At 30.2% G+C, this 26,276-nt stretch overlaps 3 protein-coding genes and 1 long non-coding RNA gene across 7 annotated transcripts; 2 read left to right on the top strand and 2 right to left on the bottom strand.

Annotated features, from left to right (window-relative positions):
* The first annotated feature begins 111 nt into the window (after positions 1–111).
* LOC145182886 (nuclear exosome regulator NRDE2-like) lies at positions 112–5,572 on the top strand. 2 transcript variants are annotated; one of them, XM_090084183.1, is made up of 8 exons: positions 112–149; positions 556–625; positions 1,278–2,405; positions 2,640–2,769; positions 3,118–3,963; positions 4,226–4,868; positions 5,080–5,283; positions 5,440–5,572. In XM_090084183.1, the coding sequence occupies exons 2-8, from the start codon at positions 565–567 to the stop codon at positions 5,560–5,562; spliced, it is 3,135 nt and encodes a 1,044-aa protein (XP_089940309.1). In that variant the 5' UTR covers positions 112–149; positions 556–564; the 3' UTR covers positions 5,563–5,572. The 2 variants fall into 2 exon arrangements, with proteins under 2 accessions (XP_089940309.1, XP_089940310.1); XM_090084184.1 differs by lacking the exon at positions 112–149 and adding an exon at positions 188–360.
* Positions 5,573–8,089: 2,517 nt separating this feature from the next.
* LOC149889988 (uncharacterized) lies at positions 8,090–17,502 on the top strand. 3 transcript variants are annotated; one of them, XM_090084187.1, is made up of 5 exons: positions 8,090–8,500; positions 10,240–10,807; positions 15,263–15,514; positions 15,626–16,021; positions 16,188–17,502. In XM_090084187.1, the coding sequence occupies exons 1-2, from the start codon at positions 8,150–8,152 to the stop codon at positions 10,270–10,272; spliced, it is 384 nt and encodes a 127-aa protein (XP_089940313.1). In that variant the 5' UTR covers positions 8,090–8,149; the 3' UTR covers positions 10,273–10,807; positions 15,263–15,514; positions 15,626–16,021; positions 16,188–17,502. The 3 variants fall into 3 exon arrangements, with proteins under 3 accessions (XP_089940313.1, XP_089940312.1, XP_089940314.1); XM_090084186.1 differs by having other exon boundaries at positions 15,626–17,502; XM_090084188.1 differs by lacking the exons at positions 15,263–15,514; positions 15,626–16,021; positions 16,188–17,502 and adding an exon at positions 11,153–14,287.
* On the bottom strand, positions 14,797–15,815 carry LOC145183015 (uncharacterized). The gene has a single exon (XM_090084185.1). The coding sequence runs from the start codon at positions 15,813–15,815 to the stop codon at positions 14,982–14,984; it is 834 nt and encodes a 277-aa protein (XP_089940311.1). The 3' UTR covers positions 14,797–14,981.
* A 4,789-nt stretch (positions 17,503–22,291) lies between the features above and the next one.
* Positions 22,292–24,630, bottom strand: LOC149889987 (uncharacterized). Its single transcript, XR_016451528.1, has 2 exons — positions 24,301–24,630; positions 22,292–24,027 (listed from the first exon to the last, which is right to left on the bottom strand). It is a non-coding gene; the product is annotated as an uncharacterized LOC149889987 (long non-coding RNA).
* Positions 24,631–26,276: the final 1,646 nt, after the last annotated feature.

Here is a 26,276-nt window from a genome sequence, read left to right as displayed (position 1 = left end):
TTTTAGACACCAGTAAATCAACAGGTGTCTATTGTTTGGGTTTTGATTTTGGTTTTGTATTTTATACCAATCTATTGACTTAAATAGGATTAATTTTTTACCAGTACAACTTAACATTTCAGGTTTAAAATGTCGCATTGTGAAGAGAAGTACGGACCTTTTGTAACAAATAATAACAAATAATTTTTGGTTGAATTTCTTAAGTATAGATTGTTATTTAAGTTTTACATATAAAAAAGTTTTTGGTAAAATTTCAAGTAAAATTTATGCAAATGAAAATATTTTTTTTGTTATTAATTATCAATGTGTTAAGAATTCACCAAAAAATATTTGCAAAGAAAACAAAAATAAATTGACAAGGTTATTTAAATAATTTTTTATAAACATATATATATATATATATATATATATATATATATATATATATATATATATATATATATATATATATATATATATATATATATATATATATATATATATATATATATATATATATATATGTTTCTTTAAAATACTTATAAAAATCGCGTCTTTTTTAAATACATATTTTAGACTATTAGCATGAGTGGCTTATTGTTTCCATCAGCAGCCTGTCTACTTAAACAAAGATCTGGTTCTGTAGGTTTGTGATAGCAAATACTTTTTTGTAGTTCCTAGAATTCTTCATACTTTTTATGTTAATAATTTAAATGCTTATTTAGGATAATTTTCTTTACTATGTATAAGAAACAAGTTTTAAAAAGTTGTTAAAATTTTTAAATCTTTTTTTGATAATGTTTAGAACTTTCCACACAGTAATTTTGAACTTTTATATATAAGAAAAGTATAGCTGTCTTGATTTTTATACATGCTTATGCTTAATACGTATATAAATCCCTATTTACTATGAGTAATGCTTCTGTAATTTTTTTGTTGTTGCTATGTTCAATAGAATAATCTGGAATTCTCAAAAAAAAAATTGCCTTTTTGTTTTAAAGTACCAATTACCAAAGACATAACCGTTGTTTGTTTGTTTTTTTTTTTTGCAAGAGGCTTTGTTATTATGATTTAAAGTAAAAGTTATATAGATAGCTGTTAACATTAACATTTGGATTTTTAGATAATCAATAGTTCTAAAAGGCTTATAACAATTATTATTGTAACTGATCTGGAATAGTTGAATTTTGCTAAAAACTTAACTCAAAATGAGATTTAAAATTGAAAATATATAGTTTAAGTCAACAGCTATAATTCACAATATGTGTTTTTTATTTTCATTATCTATACATTTTTAGATGATGTGCTTGAAGATGTCTCCTTGAAATCTGATGAGTCATTGAGCACAAAAAGTACAAAAGATGCTTGTGTTAGCTTGATAAGTCAAGAAGACAAGTTTTATAATGAGGAGAAGAATGAATCTTGGGAAAGTGATTCTTCAACTCCTAAAAATAAAAAAAGGTCTGGTAAAAAAAAAAAAAAAAGAAAAGAGGAGAAAAAAAAGAGAAAAAAAAGCCATAAAAATGATAAAAAGAAAGATTTTGTTAAACCTGATATTACATGGTTGGAAAACACATCTCTAACTATTAAAGATGCGCATAGAAAAGACACTCAAGGTGATGGCAAAAACTTTGAGTTTGATGGGCTCTATAAGTTCGATATTCCCTCTTATCAAAAGAAACTTAAATTTTTGTGTGTTGGTTTGGGAAGTAAGCATTTCCAGTATTTTCCACAACGTCGTAAAAAGCGAAATCATAATGATGTTGATATTCGATACTTTAAAAATCAATGTAAGATGAAGCAGCTAAACTTTTCAGATCAAAACATATTTCCTAGTCATGTTGAAAGTAAAGAGTTTCTTCCTGTAACTACTCCTTATGAAGCTGTCACAGATAGTGATATAAATGATTTCATTGGTGCTGCATATTTAGAAGAAAACAAAAGATTTTCTCAATTACTTTTGGAGCAACCTGAAAATGAAAAAGTTTGGTTAGACTTTGTTGATTACCAAGATTTATTGTGTTCTTGCGATGACTTTTACAATAGTTCCTCAAAAGTTGTTGTAGAGAAAAAAGCTAGCATATTAGAAAAAGCTCTTGCTCAAAATCCTACATCTGTCAGACTAATAATAAAGTACATGAACATTATCAAACATATTTGGACATCAGATAAGCTATATACAAAGTGGAAAGATTTAATTTTTCAGTTTCCGAATAAAACATTGATATGGCAAGAGTACTTATTGTTTTTGCAGTCTGACTTGTTATCTAATAAAGTCTCTAAAGTTATTACAGAATATGGTCGATGTTTTCGCATGCTTTCTGGAATCTTAAATGGAACTGTTCGTTCTCATAAAGCAGAGGATGGTATACTGCAGGGTATAATATCAATATATATACAGCTTGTGTGTTACCTTTGGTTAGCAGGTAAGGTGTTTTATTGAAAAACAGACTTTCTTTTGTAAAATAAAAAACTGATTAAATGTGAAAAATTTTCAAAACTTTTTAAAAGAAATACATATCATAAGATATGTAAAAGAAATTTTTTGAAATAAAATTCAAGCTAGTGATTAAATAACAAAATTAAACATTTATAGGAGAGTAGGGGTTGGGGGAATAAATCAGGAAGTTCAAGTTGTATATGACATGTATCATCTTTAGGCTACACTGAGAAAACCACCTGCATGCTGTACTGTATGATTGAATACAATCTTGCACCTCCAAATGGAATAGATAATGAAACACATAAATTAAAGTTATTTGAGGAGTTCTATAACAAAAGTTTGCCCAGGTATGTTATTGTATTATAAGTTATTTTATTTTTGATTTATTGGATTTTAGTTAGGAAGAGTATAAAATTATTTTACAGTCGAAATTTAATGTTTTTTAATAGTTGCTGTTTTTAAAAAACATTACATCTGCTGTTAAAATGAATTTTTAGAATAAACATTGCTGATTTTCTGTTCTCATATTTTTGTAATGAGAATTTTTTATTAATGTGTCCTTAAATATTTCCAATTGTACTTTGAATTCATGTTAGTTTGAATTCATGTTAGTTGTTTTACAAAATGATTAATGATAAAGGAAATTCTATGAAATTCAAATTTTTATGTTTTTAATATAGTTGTTTAAATTATAGGTTGGGTGAGTCTGGTGCTGTGCACTGGAATTCCTCTGAGGAATTAAAAAACATATCTGTAATTAAGTTCGATGAAACATTACAAGATCTCTCTTTTGATATATCTCTTGAAGCTTTTAAAAACTCAGTAGAGATTGTATCAAAAGAGAAAATATGGTTATGTTTAGAAAAGATACGAAGTTTACTCGACATTTTGCCTTTTCAAAGTGATCTAGATTCTTGTGAAGATCCAGAGAGAATCATATTTTTTGAGGATGTTTCTTCTATACTGTTTACAGTTCCTTCAAAACATTTGAGTTTTCAATTTGTGCTCACATACTTGTTTCTTCTTGGTGTATCTATACCTGCTGACATCCTTAGTTTTCTTGAATGTTATAAGAGGTTCTTTATGATAAAAGAATGCCCCCATGTTTGTCTTTGCCATACAAAGCATTTTTCAAATTATGTCTGCATTGACTCAATCTTGTTTAATGAAGAAAAGTTGATTAAAAGTTCTGTAAAACTTGTTCGAGAAATATTTTGTCAATGCATTGGACTTGTTTCTGAAAAAAGCATAACAGAGCTGTCACAAATTTGGCTGCATTTTGAAACAATCTTATTTTGTATTGAGTTTGAAAATACCAGCAAAGAACTGGATAAAAAATATTGGAAAGAAATTTCTAAATTTATTAAAAGTCTATTAAAGTTGGTTTCAAATCGGAGTTCTGTTGCTATATGGGACATGTATGCAACGTTTGAATGGAATCTGGGAAATATTATTGATTCAAAAAACATATTTTTCACAGCTATTCAACTTTTTGGCAAAGATAAAAAACATGGTATATATCATTGTGCAACCATCACCAGGTAAATTATAGTTTCCTAAAATTTTAGGGTTTTTTTTCCTTAACTAATTCTCTTTCTTTTTTCTTTTTTCTTTTTTTTTTTTGCTCCTCCAGTTTAAATAAAACTTTTTTTCTCTCTTTTCATTAAAAGTTTTGATTTAATTTTACTAATTTTTCTGTTTTTTATCTTTACTGAGATTTAATTTGATTCGAGTATAAAAATAAATTAATAATTTCTTCAGTATATGAAATAATTTTTACGTTAACAAATTTTTCTTTTCAAGAAATCTTATTGAGCTCCATGTGGACATCAAGAAACCTGACATGCTATCTCATAAAAAAAGCGACATACAAAAGCTCTTCATGGCATTTATTGAACCGAATCAACGGCTCTCAGAAACTTGTGAAGTGAGTTATGTGATATTGCTAAAAATTTTTTCATCTTTAAAGCAAACGTTTTCCGAAACTATTCGCGAACTACGCCAATCGCGACTGCTGAACGCTTCTTTCTCAATGATTCAAGATTTTCTCTGTTGCTTTATCTTGTTTGAGTATCTATATAACGGACCAAGCGTTTTACAGGAACGTTTCGATGAACTTTTTTCTTTGCCTCCCAATGTACTAAAGTGTTTACCAGACGCATTTGTGTACATTTTGGTCTTGTTTAACAATTTTTCTCTATCAACGCATCTCCATTTTTCTAAGTACAAAAATATGATTTTAAGCTGCATGCAGTTTTATGGTGGTCGGCGCATCTTTAACGACTTGTTTATATCAACATTTCGTCATGGATTCAACAGTCTAAACGCTCGTCGGTGCTATGAGAAGATCATCAAGGCAAACCCATATGACATTAACTTATGGCTAAATGCTGTGAAGTATGAAGAGGCGAGAATAGCGTTTATCAACTGCAAGAAGCTTACCGAGGTGAGTATTGAAGAAGAACTTTATGTATATTATACGTGTTATATGTTAACTTTTGTGTTTATTATTTAAAAGCAAAGTACGGCATTGTTGAACATTTCGTTCAAAATGTTTCAAATCTATTAATATTGTTTATCATTGTTAAGTTGCTGTATAACATAAAAATATAAAACACTTTCTATGTGTTTTTAAAATGTTTGTATTTTTACATAAGGACAATGAAATTGAGTTCCTAGAACCTAGCTGTGGATTACATAATCGAATACGATCGTTATACGAAAGAATGACCCAAGAAGAAACAATTATGTACTGCGCAGATGTCTGGATCAGCTATATTCGTTTCCAGTTGCAGCACGGAACTCTGAAACAAGCCAAAGATGTTTTTTATTCGTCTCTTGGGCGTTGCCCTTGCGTCAAGGTGTTTTTTTTTTTTTTTTTCCTTTTGCTAATGTTAAATGGTGTGTTACAAGTGGATGTATATGCGTCTATTATCTTAGCCTCAATTTTTTTATTGGAGAAGTATATTTTTAGCGGTGTTAAAATTTTTGTTAAAATTAACTAAAATTTTATTTAGGTTCTATACGTATTTGCATGCGAAAAACTCGATGAATTTAATCAGCTGTTTGAGTTAATGGTCGAGAAAGAAATACGAATAAAAGTCATAATGGAAGAACTTGATGTTTTGCTAGAAGATTAACCTTTAAAAATACTCTACGTGTTTTATTAAAAATCCCTGTTCTCGATATCTCGTTCTTCTAAAAGATGACTTTTTAGATTGGAAATTTTTAAGTTAAAGATTTAGAGGTAAGTTCAATTGTGTTGATAGAAACCAAGCTCCTTGTAGAATATGTCATCATTAAGTGCATTTTTTATTATTATTTATTGAAAAATATATATTAAAAAAAAAAGTATTTTAAAACAAATAATCCTAGATCATTAAGCATTTTAAGATGGAAAAGAGACACTGTGAGTTAGGATGACGATTTTATACCTATCTGTAGTCTAAAGTAGACCGGGGGTTGCTGTAATTATCGGCCTGAAGAAAAATAATCGACATAAAATAAGTGTTTTTGAGGATGAAAAGAATTTAAGAAAAATAATTTTTGTTAGAAGTATTTGGCACATGAGTTTTTTTCTTTGAGCTACCGTAGAATCGCTCATCTTTGAGACCTCACTTTTAACAACGCGAATCCATAGTACGGATACATTTTTCTACAACTGAGGAAGATTGCTCTTCTGCAAACGCTCTGGCTTGCTATGTGATCGTTTGTAGTCTTCCAGAATTTGACGCCAACTTTTTTAGAGCAAAAAATGCAACAAGAATATCGGTAGTAAAGTGGCTTGAAAGGTTGCCTCCGATAATCACTTATGAGCCGTCTAAACCTTTTTCTTTCACAAAATTTTTGTTGATAAATAGGTGTTTTTTGTGAATAAATATTTTTTTTATATATATAAAAAAGAAAAACATAGTTTCATATAAATCGTTTTTTTCTTTAATAGACTTTTATTTTTTTGCTAAACGCAAAAACAAAAAAAACAAAACAAAAATAAAATTAAGCCCATAAAAAAGAGAACTGGTTTACTCTTTTTCTACAAATATGCTAAGTGTTTGATTTTCTTAACAAAGTGTAAGTCAGTTTGACAAGCTCATATGCACACAAACGAGGAGCTGTTAAATGCCCCCTTGACACACATTTTTTTTCTAGCCATCCTGCCCTATAAACTTCAGTATTCTCTTCAGTGCCATCCCGCAAGCATTTTATGTCTTTGAATCTGGATCATTTTTTACCATTTCGTTTAAAACTCCACCAAAATAAGCGATTGTGGTCTAATTTGACCTCGTGAATTATCCCAAAAAATGTTTTTCTGTTGATTATTTTTTACTTTTTTAAATGTTTTTTCTAATAAAATCCTCTCGTGGGGAAAACTCATCCGTTTTTGCTTTTCGATTTCAACTTTATTTAAACACACAGTTTCACATTAATTCCCTTGACAATCCACAATTCCACATTTAATAGGCCTATTGAAAGTTTTAGTTTTTGATAATGAAACGATAAACGTGCCTTCAACTAAAGAAAGATTAATGGCCTTCGCTAAAAAAGTCAGATAATCGACTTTGCATATCCTTTCATTTGGTAGTCCCTAACTTTAACTTATTCGTTATTTCAAAGACAACATAAATTGCAATAAATAAAGAAATCTTGAAAATAAAGGAAGAAACTATTACTTTACAAAGCGTTTCCAAACTTTTGCACGGGTACATTTTTTGTTGATTGAAAGTTTTTTTATTAAGAAAATAGTTATAGTAAAAATTAAAAGTTAAAAATTGTGTAAATATTTATACGTAATACTTATTTTCGATTTAGTTGTAAAACGTTTTAGTTCACTAAGTTTTTTCAGGTGATCATTAAAATACACCTAAAACTTCGAATTTTAGTAGTTCGTTTTTTTGACGCTAAGGACGTATTTTGATATATCAGTCTTCAATGGCACCACGGACGAACTCGACGAGTTGAAAACATTCATGAATAGTCTTCACAAAAACATCAGTTTCACCTTTAACAGTTCAACAAGGTCGGTCAGGTTTATGGACTTCATCCTAGAGAAGAGCACCGACGGCACTATCTACTCCAAACTGTACAAAAAATCGATCGATACATCGGCGCTCCTTCACTTTCACTCGAACTACCCGAGACACCAGAAAATTGGCATCATATACAGCCAGGCCCTAAGACTCAACAGACTGGTATCAAATGAGAGCGACCTGGAAAAGGAGATGGAAAAATTAGCGAGAACACTAGTCATCAAAGATTAATTGGCCTATTCTTAAGAAGCTTTGCATTGTTGTGTGTAAAATTAAATTTTTCATAAAACTGCATTCAAAGTCAATTTCTTTCAAAAACAAACTTAGAAGGTTTTACAAGGGAGCCGATGTTGTAATACTGGTAATCTTCTGTAAAGGTTTCAGAGAAATCGGACACTGGAAAAAATTTATCAATAAAAAAATGAAAACAAATAATTGTTCTAAAATTATTGGACTCAACTGTATAAAGTAATACGACCTATCGATGATGCGGTCATATAAAGTAGAAAGAAGAAGAAAAACAAATAGAAAACACTAAGTAAGCACTAAATAGTTCTAATGTTGAACAAGCGAGTTTTTTTTTTTAACAAAATACAAAACTAAATTTGTTTATTAGTATCAATATATCTAAAATATTAATTGACCAGTTTGACATAGAATTCTTGCTGTGTAAAATTATGAACATCGATGTTGGTTTGAGATGGGTTGTTGCTCTCGCTCGGACAAAATTAACATTGAAGAACTTTTGTCAAAGACTCGAATTGAAGCTTTTATAATATATGATAAACGAAGGTGGCAAGTAAAAGCAGGAATCAAACAAACGTGGTGTCTTGTACCAACTCATAAAATTCTGTTTTGGATGGTAAAAATAACAATGATGCCGTTTAAAAGACACGAACGTCTCTTTTATTTCAAGTCCGGAACATCTCCGAAAAAGTCACTTAAAGTTGACAATATTATAGCATATGTTCTTCCACAAATGTCGATTCGCTACCGTTTATATTGTAAAATTGGAGTGTTTGGACGTTTTACGTTTGTTGGCGAAACGGAGGTAGGGTTAGGATCTATATTTAAAAAAAATGTGCTAGTTATTAACGAGTGGAGGTTTTTAAAAGGAGGAAAATATTGTAGTAATTCAGATAACGAGACATTGGTGTAAATTACCGAAAAAAGATTGGTATAAACTGTGATAATACTTTTATTATTTCTTCTGTTACATCTTTAAAATAATACTTGAAATGCCAGACGCAGAGTTTGACTAAAGTAGTCAACTGAGTAAAGGAAACTTTTCCATTTCTGCAGATCTTCGGATTGATTAAACCGTAGCATAATTGAAACTTTATTTTTCAATTACAATTTTTGAGTTTAAAAATCGAACGTACGAGAAACGTGCAATTATACGAGTAAAAGTGTAACGCGTAAATAAACGTGTAAATAATGTTTTGAATAATAAAACAAACTTCAATGCGAGTAAGAGTTAATAAATTTAGGAAATAGAATTGAGATTTGTATATATATAAAAAAAAAATTCCGAAACGTAAAAAGAATTTTAAAAAATTAAGGAAATAATTTAAATGATAATATCTATTCATTCAACATTTCAATTTACCATTCAGTTAACCTAAAGAAAAAAAACACGCGTGTCAAATTATTTAAGAATCATGCTAAATTGAAGCGACTGTTTAAGTATTCATTAAAAGGTTAATGAATAACGAAGGTTCAAGTATAAAGAAGAAGATTCTTTTAAATTAATTAAAAATTCAGTATCGAAATTTATAAAAAAGTAAAGTTAAAGCGATTATTCCAGGTAATTTTACTTATTTTATATTCAATGAGTTAGTATTGTTTAAAAGGAACGTTTTTATAAAAAAGATGTGCAATGTTATAGTATCAGCTTTCGTTCTATGCTAAGCAACAAGGAGGGGGGGGGGGGGGGGAGAGAGAGAAAGGGGTTGAGAGCTAATTTTATTAAAAAGGGTTTAAAACGTGGAAAAAAATAATAGTAATAAAAGTAATTATCAAAGGGTTAGATTGAGGAACGCTGACTGTTATTTTGCATTATTTAAATATTGTTTTTACAAATTTAACTATTGTAATGCTTTGTTGCATATATATATATATATATATATATATATATATATATATATATATATATATATATATATATATATATATATATAGGCAACAGAGATAATCTTGTTAAAATAATTCTCAATAAATTCCCCTTCATTTGGTATTTCAAAAACCAAAAACGAACGCTGCGGTTTTGGAAACATACTAAATATTGGATCAATTTGGAAATCTTACTTTTTATAAGGTTAAATAATGTATTGTAAATTATTTGAATTTGCACAAACATAAGGGAAGTTTGAAAGTTTGGTTTTAATTTGAATTATTCAGGGTAAAAATTTGGATTAGTACTATTACTAACCTTACCTCTAACTTAACCCTAATTATGGTCCAAACCCTGAAAAATTCAATGTGTAATGATATAAAGAAAAATAACTCTAACGCCCCGGTTTGCGCAATATAAAAGTTACGCAATGAACAACGCCAAAATAAATAAATTCACTAAGACAAGTTCTATAAATCTCCCCACAGCATGTCCTTATTTTTAAAACCGATCGTAAGGAAACTAACATCTGTTCAATCCTGAACGTATTAATAAATAAATAATTAAAGAAAAGAATTGTGCAAGTTCTTTATCAATTGTCTCTGATAATTCAGACGCTAGTGAATTATGTGGTTTTGTATATGCCTTATGATAAAGTTTTTCCTTTCATAATTTAGATGATTGTCCAAAGTCAAACCATAGTTGGGTAACAAAGACAACACTTGATTGCTAAAGCTAAATTATTCCCCAGTGTCTTCTTAAATAAACTTCTCTATTTATTTTCACTTGGTGATGCTCCTGGCAGATTAATCCAGATACTACTGCTCTACCGTTTGAAATGCGGTATTTGTCAACGAAATATTGAGGCATTATTTTGATGTTGATTAGCATTTCATGTTTAAAATCTTTCTTCTATACCTTTTTCAAACTGTTAACTCCTGAATCTGACTGAGATAATTCCTAGCTGGAACTTGCTGATTTACGATTAACGGAATAACCAAGGAGTATGGCAATGCATCTTTTGTTTAAGTGTTAAATAGACATCTAATTAAATCTTTTTTTATCATTATTAAAAAAAACGTTTTGTATTCCAAGCAATTTGAAACTTTCGTGGCACAAAGTTGTTGTATGTTGAGCTCTAATTGCACAGTTCTAGTTTACACAATATCCTACGAATATCTACAAATTGTCCTTCTTCCAATGCTTCAAACTCCAAATTTGACTGATTGTGCTGCAAAACAGGTGGTAAGTCAGTCTTAGTATTATTTGATATGGAAAGTGCAGTTATGTGTTGATCATTAGAAACATTTTAGTAAAAATCTCAACTTTAAGGTGCTGTTTGAAGTTTAGTCACAAATGTAACTATTTTATTACATATACTTGGTTTAAACTTGAGACTAGCTTCTTATAACTTCTTAAGTCTAAATGCTACGTCTAGATGCTCCTCTTTATTAGCCAAATGTTTTCCGTTTATTAATTTCATATGATGACTCACCCGTAGTTATAATCTAAATTTTTATTGAATTTTTTTTTTTTTTTACTGATACTACACATTTGATATAAAAATTTTTTACCTGAAATCTAATCTAGCAACGGAAAAGCTATTCCAATCGAAGCGTGATTAAATTATTTCACAAACGTATAAAAATTTTAACGGCTACAGACAAGGTAAATGGAAATATGTTTCCCATTAAAATTAATGTAAAAAAGAAAAGTGAGTTGTGAGATCCCAAAAAGAAGAGCTTATTATATTTAATAAATTTTTTTTAAAGCCGTTTTACGTTTTAATTGCTAAAGATTTTTTTGAAATGAGGTGGTGATAGTCAAACTAGTATAATTCACTTCACTACAACTTTTCAGGGCAGAGCGTTTTATCCCTATGTTATGTTAGAGATTTTGAAAATATTGGACGATGTTAATAAAAGACTGTTTTATTTATTGAAACTGTTTGAACTGTTAATGTTTTTACAGGTTTTTTAATAAAATTAAGGTTTAAATGAGTTATACCACTTTTACTCTAAACAAAACTAACATACCGTAAAAGGTAACAATAAGTTTCATTCAAAAAAACAGTTTAATTTGCGTTTAGCTGCATTTATTTAGGTGAAAAATTACAAAAAAAATATCAGAAGATACTACAGACAATAGTTGATAGTAGAAGAAAACTTATTGGCTTCACTGCAAATTTTCTTCCTCATCTGGGATATTCTCTTCGTAAGTCAGAAAGTTGGAGTCTTCCGCTGTGTTTGAAGTTTTAATGTTCCTGAAGTAGGGGTGGTAAATTGGAGGAATACACTTAAGGAGGAAGAGCATGTCTCTTTTTTTTCAAAGAATTGATTATTCGGGGTTCCTTGTAAAGATGGTCCTGATTGGGAAGGTGAGTCCTAGGACGACCTTTAGCTGATACTTTAGGGCGTACATCCAAAGTAGCAAAAGGTTGGTCATCGTCAAGTCTTGTCTTGTAAAAGATCTCAAAAGGCTTATTTTTTTCATATTGAAACCACTGGATTAATAGCCAGTTAACATTTTCTCCAACTGTGCTTTTGGTCCTCCTAACAATGGTCTTTTCTAACTTTTCAGTAGAAAGAAAATCTGTGTCTGCCATCATCTTTACTACTATAAACCTATTCTTTTTTCTTGCTGATGCCATCGCGCTGTACAAATCCTCAGGCACGTAGAGAGATTTATTTTTTGCGTATTGTTTAATAAGTCCAAATCATTTGGCAAATACGAATGCCCTGAAACCAAAATCTTTTGTTCAATAATACAGCCAGGGCAATCTTTATGTTTCGGTTCTGGCCAGTGCATGTATCACTGTAAATTATGATATGGCTTTGAGTGCTAACATGCAACGATATATGTTTTAAAATTGCAGACGCGATTTCTTGATATCCTCGAGAGGCTGTGCATTCATCCCATACATACATTACAGCGTTATTGGTGGCAAAGTCATGTACACCTAAGTTGTAACAATATATGTTTCGCCTGTAGTAGGCATCAGACACTGTAAGCTTAGGAAAGTGAAGAGCTTTCTGGAGATCTATGCTTACTGCTAATAATTCATCTTTTTTTTCTTAGGTCATTTCTCCTTCAGCCTTCTTTGCAGATCTAGCTTTTTCTGCTTTCCGCAAATGGATTTCATGTTGAGCTTTTAAGTTATTCTGTTTTTGTGGGTCAGTTTCTACATCAACTGATATTTTAAATTTATCACACACCTTACAAGTATCTTTCCTTTGGACATGAAAGTGAAGGTTAAATCTAGTATTGAAAATATATCTGTAACTGTGTTCTTTTTCCGGGAAAACGGCCAAGTGTAGTACAACTCTCTCTGTACAATTGGTACATTTTTCTGATGTTGAGCTCTGGGCTAAGATACTTCCTGTTGGGGTTATCTTTACGAGTGTAGTGACTCTGAAAAGCTGGGAAACTTCTAATATGGTTCACTATACCTTGTATTTTGTTTTCAGGAGTTTTTATTACAGGAGCTTGTTTTCCCCTAAGGTCTTGGCCTGGTGATTTACTATTGTAAACTTTTGTCAACAACCTAGAAACCCTGCTATTCGAAGTACAAAATGTATTCAAGAAAAATCTTTTGCAAATATAGATTGCATTTCCTGCAACCTGTAAAAAATACTTATTTGAGGCCTGTTTTTCTGTCTTGCTACTATCTTTGGGCTTTCTTACTGCTACTGGTACTTGATGGATTAGGCCACCAAGATAAGCATTCTGCTTGCTAAAGTCAGCCATGTCGTAAAATTTTTTGAATAAATTGTGTCTCTGTTTGTAAGTCACAGATTCAAAGCATTTTAGGCGACATTTACAATCTCTATTTTCAAAGATCTTGCCTTCTACTTCCGTGCCTTTGTAGTTTTTGTACGATTTACCCAAATTCCTTAGGCGTTTTGTAGTTGAACGTTTAGATGCATCAGGTCTTCGCAGTCTTTTGCGAGATTTATGAGTCCCAGTAGCCACGTTTTCAAGCACCAGCAAAGAATCATCAGTTAGTGGATCATCAGACGTCTGAGATCTACCTGTTTGTTCATCGGGAGACTTTTGATTGGGTGTCTGTGGAAATTCAACAGTTATACCACTTTGTTTCTAGCAAAAACTAGATTTTATTAGTGTAAGAAATGGGTGGTGATATCTGGTGATGAAAACATGAACTAGAATTTATCCTTCTTTTACAGTAAACAGAAAATGTGTTTAGGAGTTCAAATCAGCTGTTAAGTGAAAATTTTAAAAAAATGGAGTTATACCACTTTTACTCTCACCACCTCAGATTTATTTACAAAAATCTTAAAATAATTAAGTATAGGGAAACCGGTGCTCATTTGCTCAACCGTGGGCAACTTTGCACCACTTGATGTCAAAGGTGTTGTGCCCTCAGCTGCAAATCACTTTAAAACTCAATATTTAGCGTTTGATTTAATACTAAAATTGTTTGTAACAGTCATTTTGACCCGATTTCTCACAAGTGTTTTACCCATTGACCGTTTAACCGATTGTCGATATACAAATATCTAGAGATTAGTAATTTTGTTAATAAAATTGTTAATCTTTAGATCTGTATATCGGCAATTTATTTATCAATAAAGATGGATTTTAGGTGTCCTAACGCAATCATTAGCAATCTTGCATAAATATAATACATGACACTGTACCAATCTGATTTTTATGATTTTGATTTCGAGCTGATTTTCATGGATGAAAACAAAATTAAGTCAAATTTTTGTGCAATGTAACTTCAGTCTAAGGTATTACTTTAGATAGATTTTAAGGTGAGTTTCCACTCATCCGTTTTTGCTATGGGAAAGGGAAAGGGAAGGGAAAATTTATCACGTGAGCGTGCGTAGTTTGTAATTTAATTTTGAAAATTAAACACTGCGCATGCTCAAGTGATTAATTTTCCCATCCCTTTCCCTTTCCCGTAGCAAAAACGGATGAGTGGAAACTCACCTTAACATCTGAGCAAGAGACTGTATTGCTCTTTTCCTTCTGTTAAAACATTAACTCAACTGAATTTTTTGATATTTTAAATAAGGATCAATTTCATCTGTTATTGAAAATCTTATTTTAAAATGGTGGAACTAAGGAATTTTCGAATTGCTAAAATACAATTCTCTAAAACTTAGGTTACAAAATGTTTTTTTTTAAAAAACCTATTTTAATGTTAAAATAATTAATGTAGCAGGTCAATTGGATTGTTATTTAATAAAAAAAAAACAGACTGAAAATTTTCGTTTAAAAAATTTCCTATAACAGAGAGTCTTTCTAATTTCATGTCCGCTGTAATCAGAACGCATCAAATATAACATTCATAGCAACATGAATGTATATAAAGCCTAATGATAAATATTTTAATTTATGACCCACAAAAAAAAATATATAAAATATATTCGTAAAATAAATATAAAAATTATCAAACAATTGATTCCCTTTTTTGAAGGGCAACCGTTTTCCGTTTTAGTATACGCCAGTCTTTTATTGTATTATCCTCCATACGCGTCAGCATAGATAACTCTACATCCGTCTCGCCAGCTAGCTTCTTGCGCCCAGTACGCCCTACGCGACCGTAAATGCGATATCGAACTGAAATTTGGTTTAATGACTGACTAGATATTTTTTCTACTTCGAAACTTTCATTAAATATAGGGGTCGACGTAGACTTATATCGAGATTTGAATTTCTCTTTTTTAAAAGGTAACAGCGTCATATGGACTTGCCAATACATCTTTTCTTTGTTAGTTGTTATTAAGCACTGAGCTTGTTTAGCGCCGACTATTAAAGTCCATCGTTTTGGATCATACTGTATAAAGACTTGAACTCGGCTAGGTGATAGCTCCTCGCCAAACTCCTCTAAATTCGTAGTGACTGTCGAAACACCCGAAGAAAAACTCTCCATTGAATCGGTTCGAGGAATTGTTAAGGCCGTAGAGGAATACCCTGATTCAGGTGAGTCCTTAGTTAACGATGTTTTCTCGGAATAAAAACGGACACTTTTTAAAGGCGCTTTCATCTTTTTTAACACCGATTTTAAGTTTTTTTTCTTCTCTTTTTTTACAGCAACAATTGGTGATTCTGTGATGACGACTTCCTGTGTTTCTTCTGGTTGAATTTCATCAGGAGGAATCATTAAATTATCGACAGAACTCGTCTCGTGAGGTTCCTCGAGGTCGTCCCACTCTTCATCGCTCTGTTGATCATATAGCCCGTCATTCTCACAGTTATTCTTGTCACCAAAACAATTGCACATCTCCTGATTTAAGGCTACATGCAAGACCAAATAGCGATTAAGCAAGACTGATTACAAAACGATCTTTTTGATCTCTTCGCATCAACTATAAAATAAAAAATGATTAAAACTCATTGTTGCTTCTTTACAAATTTGTATCACATCGCAGTATAGAAATATAAAAAAAAAGGATGAAGGAATCAAATACTTCAAAAATCTTTTAAAAGGTATAAATTTTAATTTTCTTCGAATTTTTCAGGCGGATGCTTTTGAAATCTGTTAGTCTTTCTGTAAATGAGTCATATTTAAATCTAAAATCGGATTTTATTATTTACACTTGTATCAAACTTTTAATTTTTAAATAATAAACGATTCACTTGCGGTTACAAACAGTCCAGGTACAACTTCGATAAAAGAAAAAAACCCACAGCAGTAAATTATAGAGATCTTTAAAAGCGTTTAACGCTAACTCATTTGGCTTCACGTATCGCTAAATGATATTTGGAAAATATAGTCAGTTACAAAAGTCTACATCACCTGCATTTATAAAAAAAAACCCGATAGAGATAATGCGCTGTGCATGTATAAAGATGATTCTTATATAAAGCAACAAAGAAAAAGAAAAAAATCACAAACTAACTCATACGCAAAAACTTTGAGGTTTTATTACGAAATCTCTACCATAAGACTACGTCAAGTTCGTGCTCGAGGCAAAGTCAATCAAATTAAGTTCAATGATCCTGTATCACGCAATTTAACCTACGAGCGTATGGTAAATACTGTAAATTAATTTAAGATGATAAAATACTATAGTTAGTTTAGTGTTGAAACAGCAATATAGTTCCTAAATTCAGCACAAATGGCTTCACGAAAGAAAACTTCTTTGATATAAGAAACTTGATAATACAGCTGTTGACAGAAAAAAAAATTCAAAATGAAATGCAAATAGTCGGAAAATGATGCTCCAGCGTTCAGACTATTAAAACGACATAACCTTTTCGAGGGTTTAGGTGAACGAGATGCTCGTGCTGTACTTCGTGATAACTAATATCAAATTATCTGCTCATGATTTAACGGAATACATTTAAAAAGCTACTGGAATGACTGTATATGCAAAAGCTGCTAGAAGAATTCTCAGAGAAGAAGAATTTCACGGGAGAGTACCCAGCAGAAAACCTCAGGTATCTACAGCAAATTAAAAAAAAAGACTAAGCATTGCAATACAGTATATCAAAAAAGGACCCAAGTTTTTGAAAAATGTATTAGTAACTGAAGAAATTATTAGTAAATGTTTGGAAACGAGTGGAAGTTCAGCGACGAAAAAATTAGGGAATAAATTCGAAAAGTTGGCTTACACAGTCAACTATGGAGGTGGTAACACCTGGAGAATTTTTTGGGTAATTTAAAGAGATATGTTAACAGGTTATGCTTTTGAGTGCCCTGAATTTTCAAATAGGATAGTAATTCGAAGCATACAGGCAGGTTAGTGAAGGGGCGGCTCTTGTATAACTTAACGAAACAATTCCATTCAGCCCCACAGTTACCAGTACTAGAACAATGGCAGGAAGAACTTGAACGAAAAGTTAAAAACACAAAAGATCGATGTTAGTACTGCTTTTAAAAATTACTTGTTCATCTTTTTTTCACCGGTTAATTTTGTCATCATTTTTGCTTTGCAGTAAAGATAAATATCAACACTATCTTTATATATGAGCAGCGTCCATTTAATACATCTCTCTTTTTATACGATTTTAACATATTATAGTCTCGCATAAAAAAACGAAGTTTATAACATAATTTCAAAATACCTACTACGAAAAGAAACTTCTTCAACAAAAAGGTCATTGAAGACCAGCGAGTCTTCCCTCTCACTTCTACAAATGATTAGCGCTAAACACATCGATAAAAACAGATAAAATAACTTTAATTTACATGCCAAATAACAAAATATTACGGAAGTTATATTACTTCATTGATATAATTTTCTGTTAACTTAGAAAAAAACTTGAAGGCTGTCAAAAACAAAATAGATTCGAGTGCTTTCAATGACATTTTTTTTCAAAACAAAAGAACAATGACATTTGACAATTTATTAACAGCTTAACTCTGTTTGATAGGACTGCTTTACCGCCTAATTTAAATCCAATTTACTTCAATCGATGAAAGGTTGATAATTTTTTAATATTTGTTAATGATTCAGATTTACAGAAAAAGTATTTTTTATTTTTTTAAACATAAATTAAACAGGAAAAAAATGAAAAAAATAAAGAAATAAAAAACAATAAAAAAAAACTACTATAAAGGTACCTCGTATTAAAACAAAAAAATAGGCAAATAATATTTTGTATGACCTTTGTTTTTTAAATGATTATCGATACCCTTAAGTTACTGACTCCATAAAATTTTTTAAACTTCTTCAGTGACTTGCTTTAATTGCTTTCTAGCAAGCATCTTAAGCTCCCACAAATTGCATGGACTGTTCCTTATTATTGGTTTTTCTTTCAGTTCAAGTATAGTGGGATGTCAAGTCAAAACCTCAATATTTTAGTCTTGAAACAAAAATTTGACATTTTTTACTGTGTGACAAGGTGCATTATCTTGTTAAAATACTATAGGAAGACTGTATACTTTACATAACTCTTTGTGCCACACACACACACACACACACACACACACACACACACACACACACACACACACACACACACACACACACACACACACACACACACACACACACACAACACACACACACACACACACACACACACACACACACACACACACACACACACACACACACACACACACACACTACAATTGTGTCACACATACACCACACCACAAAGCAGTTAGAATAAACAAGTAAGAATAGATGTTAAAATAAACAAAAATAGATTTTTCCCCTTGTAATAGAGTAGCTGTAGTAATTTTGTTTAAAGAGCAACAAGAACCTGTTTTTTAAAAATTTTAAAAACTATTAAAAATTAAGAAAATAGGATTTAAATACATTTAATTAAGAAAAAAAAAAGTACAAAGCTATATACATTAAAAGCTTAAGTAAGACTAACTGAAGAAATAAAGAAGAGGTACAGCATGCCACACATTAACATATACTGATTATAAAAATTAGAGAGATATATGATATGAAAAATGTAACAGATATTTTGAGTTGCAGGTTATGAGATTACTGTTTTATTCTAATAATAGCTGTTAAAGAAATTTCAGATGCATTTCAGATGCATTAGATTTACCAACAACAACATAAGAATACAACAAGCTTGTGTCACTTTTACCCACACTTTTACATCTGCATTAGTATATCAAAACTCAAATGTTAAATTTACAGACCTTTTCAGCCCTAACAAACTTTTTCAGTCTACTCTTTTGTCATTGCTATTGTTAAAACTAAACAATAGAAAAGTAATTATTTTAACAGCTTTAAAATCATTCCAACTTCCAACCTCTGTTTTATAATGTAACATTTATAGCCTCTTCAAATAATTTAAGATTAGTAATATGTGTATGCATGTATGTATGTATGTATGTATGTATGTATGTATGTATGTATGTATGTATGTATGTATGTATGTATGTATGTATGTATGTATGTATGTATGTATGTAAACTGTAATCTATATATGTAATCTATGTATGTATCTATGTACAGTGGGGTACAAAAAAAAGCCACTCTAATATTTTTTCTTAATTTTTATGTTAAAACGGATATTTAAGTTGAATAAGTACTATTAGATGTGGCAATGAACAATACAGGACAGGAGAGATGTTTATATATAAAACAACTATCAACAGCATATTCCAGAGTAATGTATGTTCCTTTATGACCTTCAAATACTGGTTTGTATTCACTCTCAAGTCCATGGGGAAGAATTAGGGTGGCATGATGTTACTCTCAGTGGAGGTTACTCCAAAGACAATGAGAATGACTAGAAACTTTGTTTGCATGACCTTGGGTACATCCTCGAGGCACATAGCCATATTATCAATAACTTTTGAGAAAACAATAGAAATTGGCTGATTTCAATTCAATATTTTAGAAGACAGCTGACTGATGTAGAAATCAGAAAAATCATTCAAGCAAATGATCAAGAATCTCACAGAGAAATTCGGAAGGGTTTTAAACACCAAAACTTAATAGATTAATGAAGAAATATCAACACAGATGTAAAACTGAAAAAACACTTGGGGAGAATACATAGAACTTCTAAAAGAGAAGATTCCTACATTCTTAAAGCTGTAAAAAAAGATCATAAAATCATTTGTCATAAGATACAATAAGATTTAAACCATAAAAATATCTATAAGTGGATAATAACTCAATTAATAATAGCACAACATCTCTGTTTACCATTATAATTGTCTTTTATTACTGACTTATGTTAAACAAATGAGTTTAAAATGATTTTTCTTGTTGTTTAAAAAATGTATAAACATATACTGTATCTTTTTTTGTACCCCACTGTTTGTATATATTTATTAAACACAGCTGGTGATGCAACTAAATCTTAACGTGTATACTTGTTGTTTGAACCTATACGAATTTGTACATAATTACGTGTCCTTGAACTAAAACAAAAGATTTTTTATGCAAGAAAAAACAAATGCTATTGAATATTCTAATAACTTCATTTATTCTAAGAGTCTATCGTTTATAAATGGAATTTTTTAAAGTTAAATCTTTCTCAAGTCGTCGCAGCATATACGATGCCGATTTATTACGTCAATCAATGTAAATATAGACGTCACTTTATGCAGCTCAATTTGCAGAATATCTTGTTCGTAAAATTTAGGTTTTATTAAACGCAATTTTATTTGATTAATAGAGATGATATATTAAATTAAAAAAAAATTCAAACTAACTGCTGATTTTTTTTGTTGAAAATTTTCGAATTTGTCTCAAGGAATTGGATGAGCTTTTCTGTTGAAACAAAATGCTTTTTTTTTTAAGTTCTCATTTTTTTTTTTTTTTTTTTTTTTGAGATAAGCAATTAGATATAATATAGTGCAGACCAAATCTGATGCAGCAAATTTATTAGGTATTTTATAAGAAGCTTGAATGCATTGAGATTAGGGACATGCATGTTGGAGCTAGAGGTGCAAGTTGTTTACACGCACTCCTTTTTGAACAGAGGAGGTTAAATATATGAATACCCCCCCCCCCCCTTTAAAATAGTGCAACTAGTTAATCTTTAGAGAACAAACATTCATTGACAGACTCTAAAATAAAAAGGTTTTTTTTCTTTTTAGAAATGAACTCAATTTATTCAATTGCCCGGTTACAATTAAACGCAGAATTTTATTTTCCTTTGTTGTTTTAATATTTGAATATATCGCGCGTTTATATGCACAAATCGAAGGCTCAAAATATTTACGCGGACTATAGTGTGACAAGAAAAAATCAGTTGGTAAACAATCACTAAAGCATTCTGGAAAAAACAAAACGTTTAATAATGTTAGTCATAAATTTTATATCTTTTTAAAAAAGCTGCAGCAAAGTGAGACAGTTTAAATTTATAGTCGGATTTTTGTTTGGTGTTTTTTTAGTTCTTTTTTTTTTTGGGGGGGGGGGGGGGGGAAACGACCGCACTTGTTAAAGTAAAAAATTGTAAAATTAAAGCTTGTGACTTATCTTAATGCTTATGATTATTTATTTCTTAATGTTTTTTTCAACAATTTAAAAGACATTTTCATGAAGTGTAATTTCTTATTCTGCTGTTACAAGATGAATTGTTTCTGACTTGTCTGTGATTTGTATGCTTTATATCTTAAATCATCTTTAAGTGAAATATTGATACATATTAAATATCATTCTACAAAGTTTTTTTTTTTAAAAAAAAACTTTTAAGTTCGATATGAGAAACTATAGAAGAAGTTGAAATTAAAAAACTGATAACAGCAGTAAAGTCTAAGTAAATGTTTCTGTGAGAAGCTTGAAATAGCTTTACTGTGCAAAAAATTTCTTGCACCGTGCTTATAAAAAGACTTCCGTAGACTGTGCTTGTAAAATTGCTTTTTAGTTGTAGTGTCAAAAAAGCATGTACAATGTTCCTTATTTGAAGACCATTACTGTCATAAATCTTATAGAACATTCATGTGAGAATGAAATGTCTATCCCACCACATATATTGTACAGACTCCAACCATTAGGCATATCTTTTTTAAGCTTTAAAAAACCTTTTATGTTAGGTAATCATGAAATAGATGCAAAATCATGCAAGAAGATGTATCTAAACAGAAAATCTTGGGACATTTTTCAATGGAACAAATCTCAGAGCAATCCATCTGTAAAATACTACTTCAAGCTTTGAAAAAATAGAAAATGTGCTATTTAAAGAATGAATACCCTTTGAATGATGTCACCAACAATAAATTTAAACTCAAGAGTAAAATGGAAAATAAGACTTTAGAGCACTTAAAGTTTGCTGCTTCCTGTTCACAACAGCATGATAAATTAAAGTGTAAAAATTATCCGATTGTTGCTGTATCAAATTTATGTAGAGATATACTCCAAAGTCTAACAACCTTTGAGTGATTGTAAATCATATAACAAGTATTATTATTTTATGGTTTATTACAGTATTAATACTCTTTTAAGCTTATGTTATTTATTATATTCTAACTGCAACTGGTATTTGATTGTGAAATAACATTACTCTTCACTTATTTTGTATGCATCTACATGAATTATTACCGGTTTCAATTGCATTTGTATCAAGATCAGCAATACCAGCTCAGCTGGATTGTGCAATTATTAAAGTTCTGTTTAAATGCAAATGTTTTCATCAATATTTTTATGGGAAGAAAATTACAGTTCAAAGATATCATGATCTACTAGTTGATTGTAAACCCTTCTGGGTGTACCATCAACTTCTGCTCCTGTGTCGATTCTTCCTTTTACTATTCTGCTGCTAACTTGAAAGGTTATTAAACTATGTGTTTCGTTGCATTTTTTGCACATCATTGGCTGTTTAAAATTCTCGCCATTCGTTCCTTTTTTCCATTTTTGGTAATTTAACTCAACCCGATTAGTGTTTTTTTTCATGCCCAGCCTAATCATCTGTAAACCTTTTGTGTTGTATTGGTTCAACCAAAAATTAAATTCTTCTTAGTGTTATGCTTTTCTTAAACCTGTCAATGTCATTTTTGCTTTTAACTGATTTCAGTTCTGCACTCGCAACTTCTTTCTCTCTGCGTATGTCATTGCTTTCTCTCTGCGTATGTCTTTTTCTGCGTACGTCAACTTCTTTCTCTCTGCGTATGTCTTTTTCTGCGTATGTCAACTTCTTTCTCTCTGCGTATGTCATTGCTTTTGTAAGTTAAATAAGAGTTATTTATTTTATAAAAGTTAAATCTATTGGTTTGTGAAGATTGTTTCGCACTGTATCGAACTTGATTCCATCCGTTATTCTGTAACATGAGATTATATCGTTTTCAAATTCACATGATCGAATTAAATTCATCAAATTCATTTATGTCTTGTGTTTGTAAAAAGAGCATTCTTTTTCTACAACTAAATTTTTTTATTATTAATATTCTTCGAATTTGTTCACACAGTTCTTTAACTGTCATTGATTTCACAATCATTATCTTCTATTTTGTTCCAAATCCAAGTGTTAAATATTTCTCTTCTGCCAATTATAAGCAAGAATGTCGAAAATTTTTTTTCCTCTGACTTATATAGTTGATTGTGGTGTTTAGATGCAGCAGCCTATTTATTTCCATTTTTTCATGTATAAAACACTTCTATTGAAACGTTTCATTCTTTTTACATTAATGTTTAGAATAATTATTGATTAATGAATGCTGTTTTGTAGTTACGTTTTGATTGTTGAAAAGTATTAGCACAAAAAACACAGCACGGAGTGAATTATTCACAAACAATCACGGTTTTCATTTTGTGGGACACTTAGAGCACCGAGTACAGTTTTTATGCACCCATAAGCAGCTTTATTAAAACTGAAACTCCTTTTCACTAAAATCATATAAAAGTTAAAATTTCAGTAATTGACGTAAAGAAAAGTTTTTTTTTTTTAGGTTTTTTAATTGTTGAAGCTTGGCGACAAACATAGCAAGTTACCACAAGGAGATGCATCGAAATTTTGTTCTAACATTTCAGCATAGCTCTCTAGAGAAGTTAGTTTTCTGCCTATTTCTTCATTGAGCACATCTGATAAACTAATGTCTTTCTTCAGGAACTGGGTAGCCACGTTAGCTAACAAGAAAAACATCTCAGACTTAAAAAAATGTTAACATCAGAGAGAAAACTATTTGCATAATTTGACTTTGATTCAAAATAGAAAATTGGATTCAAATTTGAACGATTATACAAATCACAATGATTTATCTAACGTAAAAAGAAAACGAAAATAACCCAAAAACAACCGACATCGCATTTATAACTTTAAAGAATTAGAATCTAAAATTTTCAATCATGCCACTGAAGATAAAAACATAAAAAAGTTTCACTGAATCTCAAAGATCTTACTGGGAATAAAAAGATCTAGTTTTTCCAAGCTAAATTTTTTGCATCTTCTGGCCTCTTGCCAACAATAAGTATATGTTTGTCTGAAATCTTTAGCGAAGAAATAGCTAGGAGTATTTGACCATGACGAAGTGCAGCTAAATACTTCATGTGAAAAAATACAGCAACAGCATAAATATAATACAAACGTTTTACTCAAAAAATGCGTCATTTTTATTTCAGTTAAAAAAAAAACATTCGAAAAACTTTCGAACAAATTTCTTGCAAAAATTAACAAGGATTTTGTTGCGTTATCAGCAAAATATGTGACGACATTTCTGGCCTCACAAAAGCTGCAAAAGCTCTTGTAGTGCTATAAAAAATGTTTATAGAGGAAAACCCTATAGTCATTTTTATGTCGTTTAGTACCGCCGAAAGAGGGGAAGGGCATTTAAGTAGCTTGCAAAGAACATCACATTTCCCGAAAAGAAAATTAAAACAAACAAGAATGCAATAAAATAGAAATTTTTTACACGCTTTTTTTTATTTAAATAATTTGTTAGTAATTATTTAATAAAAAAGATGAGATCTTTTCATTTGAATCTGATGAATCTGATTTACCCAATAACTGACATCATTCACATCAATTTGAGTATAAATTTTTAAGTTGTACACTTAAAGTGTGAATATAGTTGCTAGGTTAGGGTGGGGCACATTGAGCATAGGAGCAAATTGGACAACTAAAATATATCAGAAAATATGCGCCTGGTGATAAAACTTCTAATAGAATATAGATAGGGACTTGGAAGGGTAGCCTAATTGTCAATAATTAAATTTTGATGTTAAAAAGAAAAGCTTATAAACAGACTTATAAACTTGTAAATATTTTTGCAAATTAAACTTATAATACACACAGATACCCAGCAAGCACACAACGTTGAAACAACGTTGAAATAACGTTGATCAACGTCGATCAACGTTATTTCAATGTTGTGTGCTTGCTAGGTATATATATATCTATATCTATATCTATCTATCTATCTATCTATCTATCTATCTATCTATCTATCTATCTATCTATCTATCTATCTATCTATCTATCTATCTATCTATCTATCTATCTATCTATCTATCTATCTATCTATCTATCTATCTATCTATCTATCTATCTATCTATCTATCTATCTATATATATATATATATATATATATATATATATATATACATACGCAGGGGAATCTATCTATCTATCTATCTATCTATCTATCTATCTATCTATCTATCTATCTATCTATCTATCTATCTATCTATCTATCTATCTATCTATCTATATATATATATATATATATACATACGCAGGGGAATGACTCTCTTTTTAAATAACTGTTATTGATTGCATCGTCTGTAATAGCAATTGCTGTTACTTTGTGCAAACTATATTTCTGTACAGTGAACCGGTCAAATGGTTGGTAACAAATATCAAAAAAAGCAAACTTAACCGTACTGAAAATTTAATAGAGCTGCGTTTGGTGGTAATTATGCTTGATAAAATTGAGTTAATAGCTAAGTTTTGTAATTACGCATAATAAAATACTGTAGAACAAATTTTTTTTTTTTCGCCTCTTTTTTAGAAAATTGACGCAAGTGTGTAGAAAGAAATTAGACAGAGTTAAACGGATGATACTTTTTAACTCTACACATCCAATCAACATAATATTATGTGAAACATCGTAAACGACCGTTTTAATTTTTGCTATCTTTATGAAAAGTTCGTGTAGTGAAATTCATAAAATTAAAAAATGCATTAACTTCTTTTATTTAAAAGAATTACATTTTTTGTTTGTGATCAATCCAAATTCTTTAACGATCGTTCAAGCATATTTAAACTATATAAATATATTTATATTTTTCCACCTCTCGTTAAAATTAAATCGCAAAATTAACATATAAGAATTGTATTTGTATTTAGTTTTTGTTGATTCAGGGGATGGCCTTCGACA

The sequence above is a fragment of the Hydra viridissima genome, unplaced genomic scaffold (genome assembly GCF_058129835.1).
Source record: "Hydra viridissima isolate aposymbiotic clone 2 unplaced genomic scaffold, HvirCarnegie_v1 scaffold_4, whole genome shotgun sequence".
NCBI classification, from domain to species: domain Eukaryota; kingdom Metazoa; phylum Cnidaria; class Hydrozoa; order Anthoathecata; family Hydridae; genus Hydra; species Hydra viridissima.
This window is presented reverse-complemented; position numbering and strand designations above follow the sequence as displayed.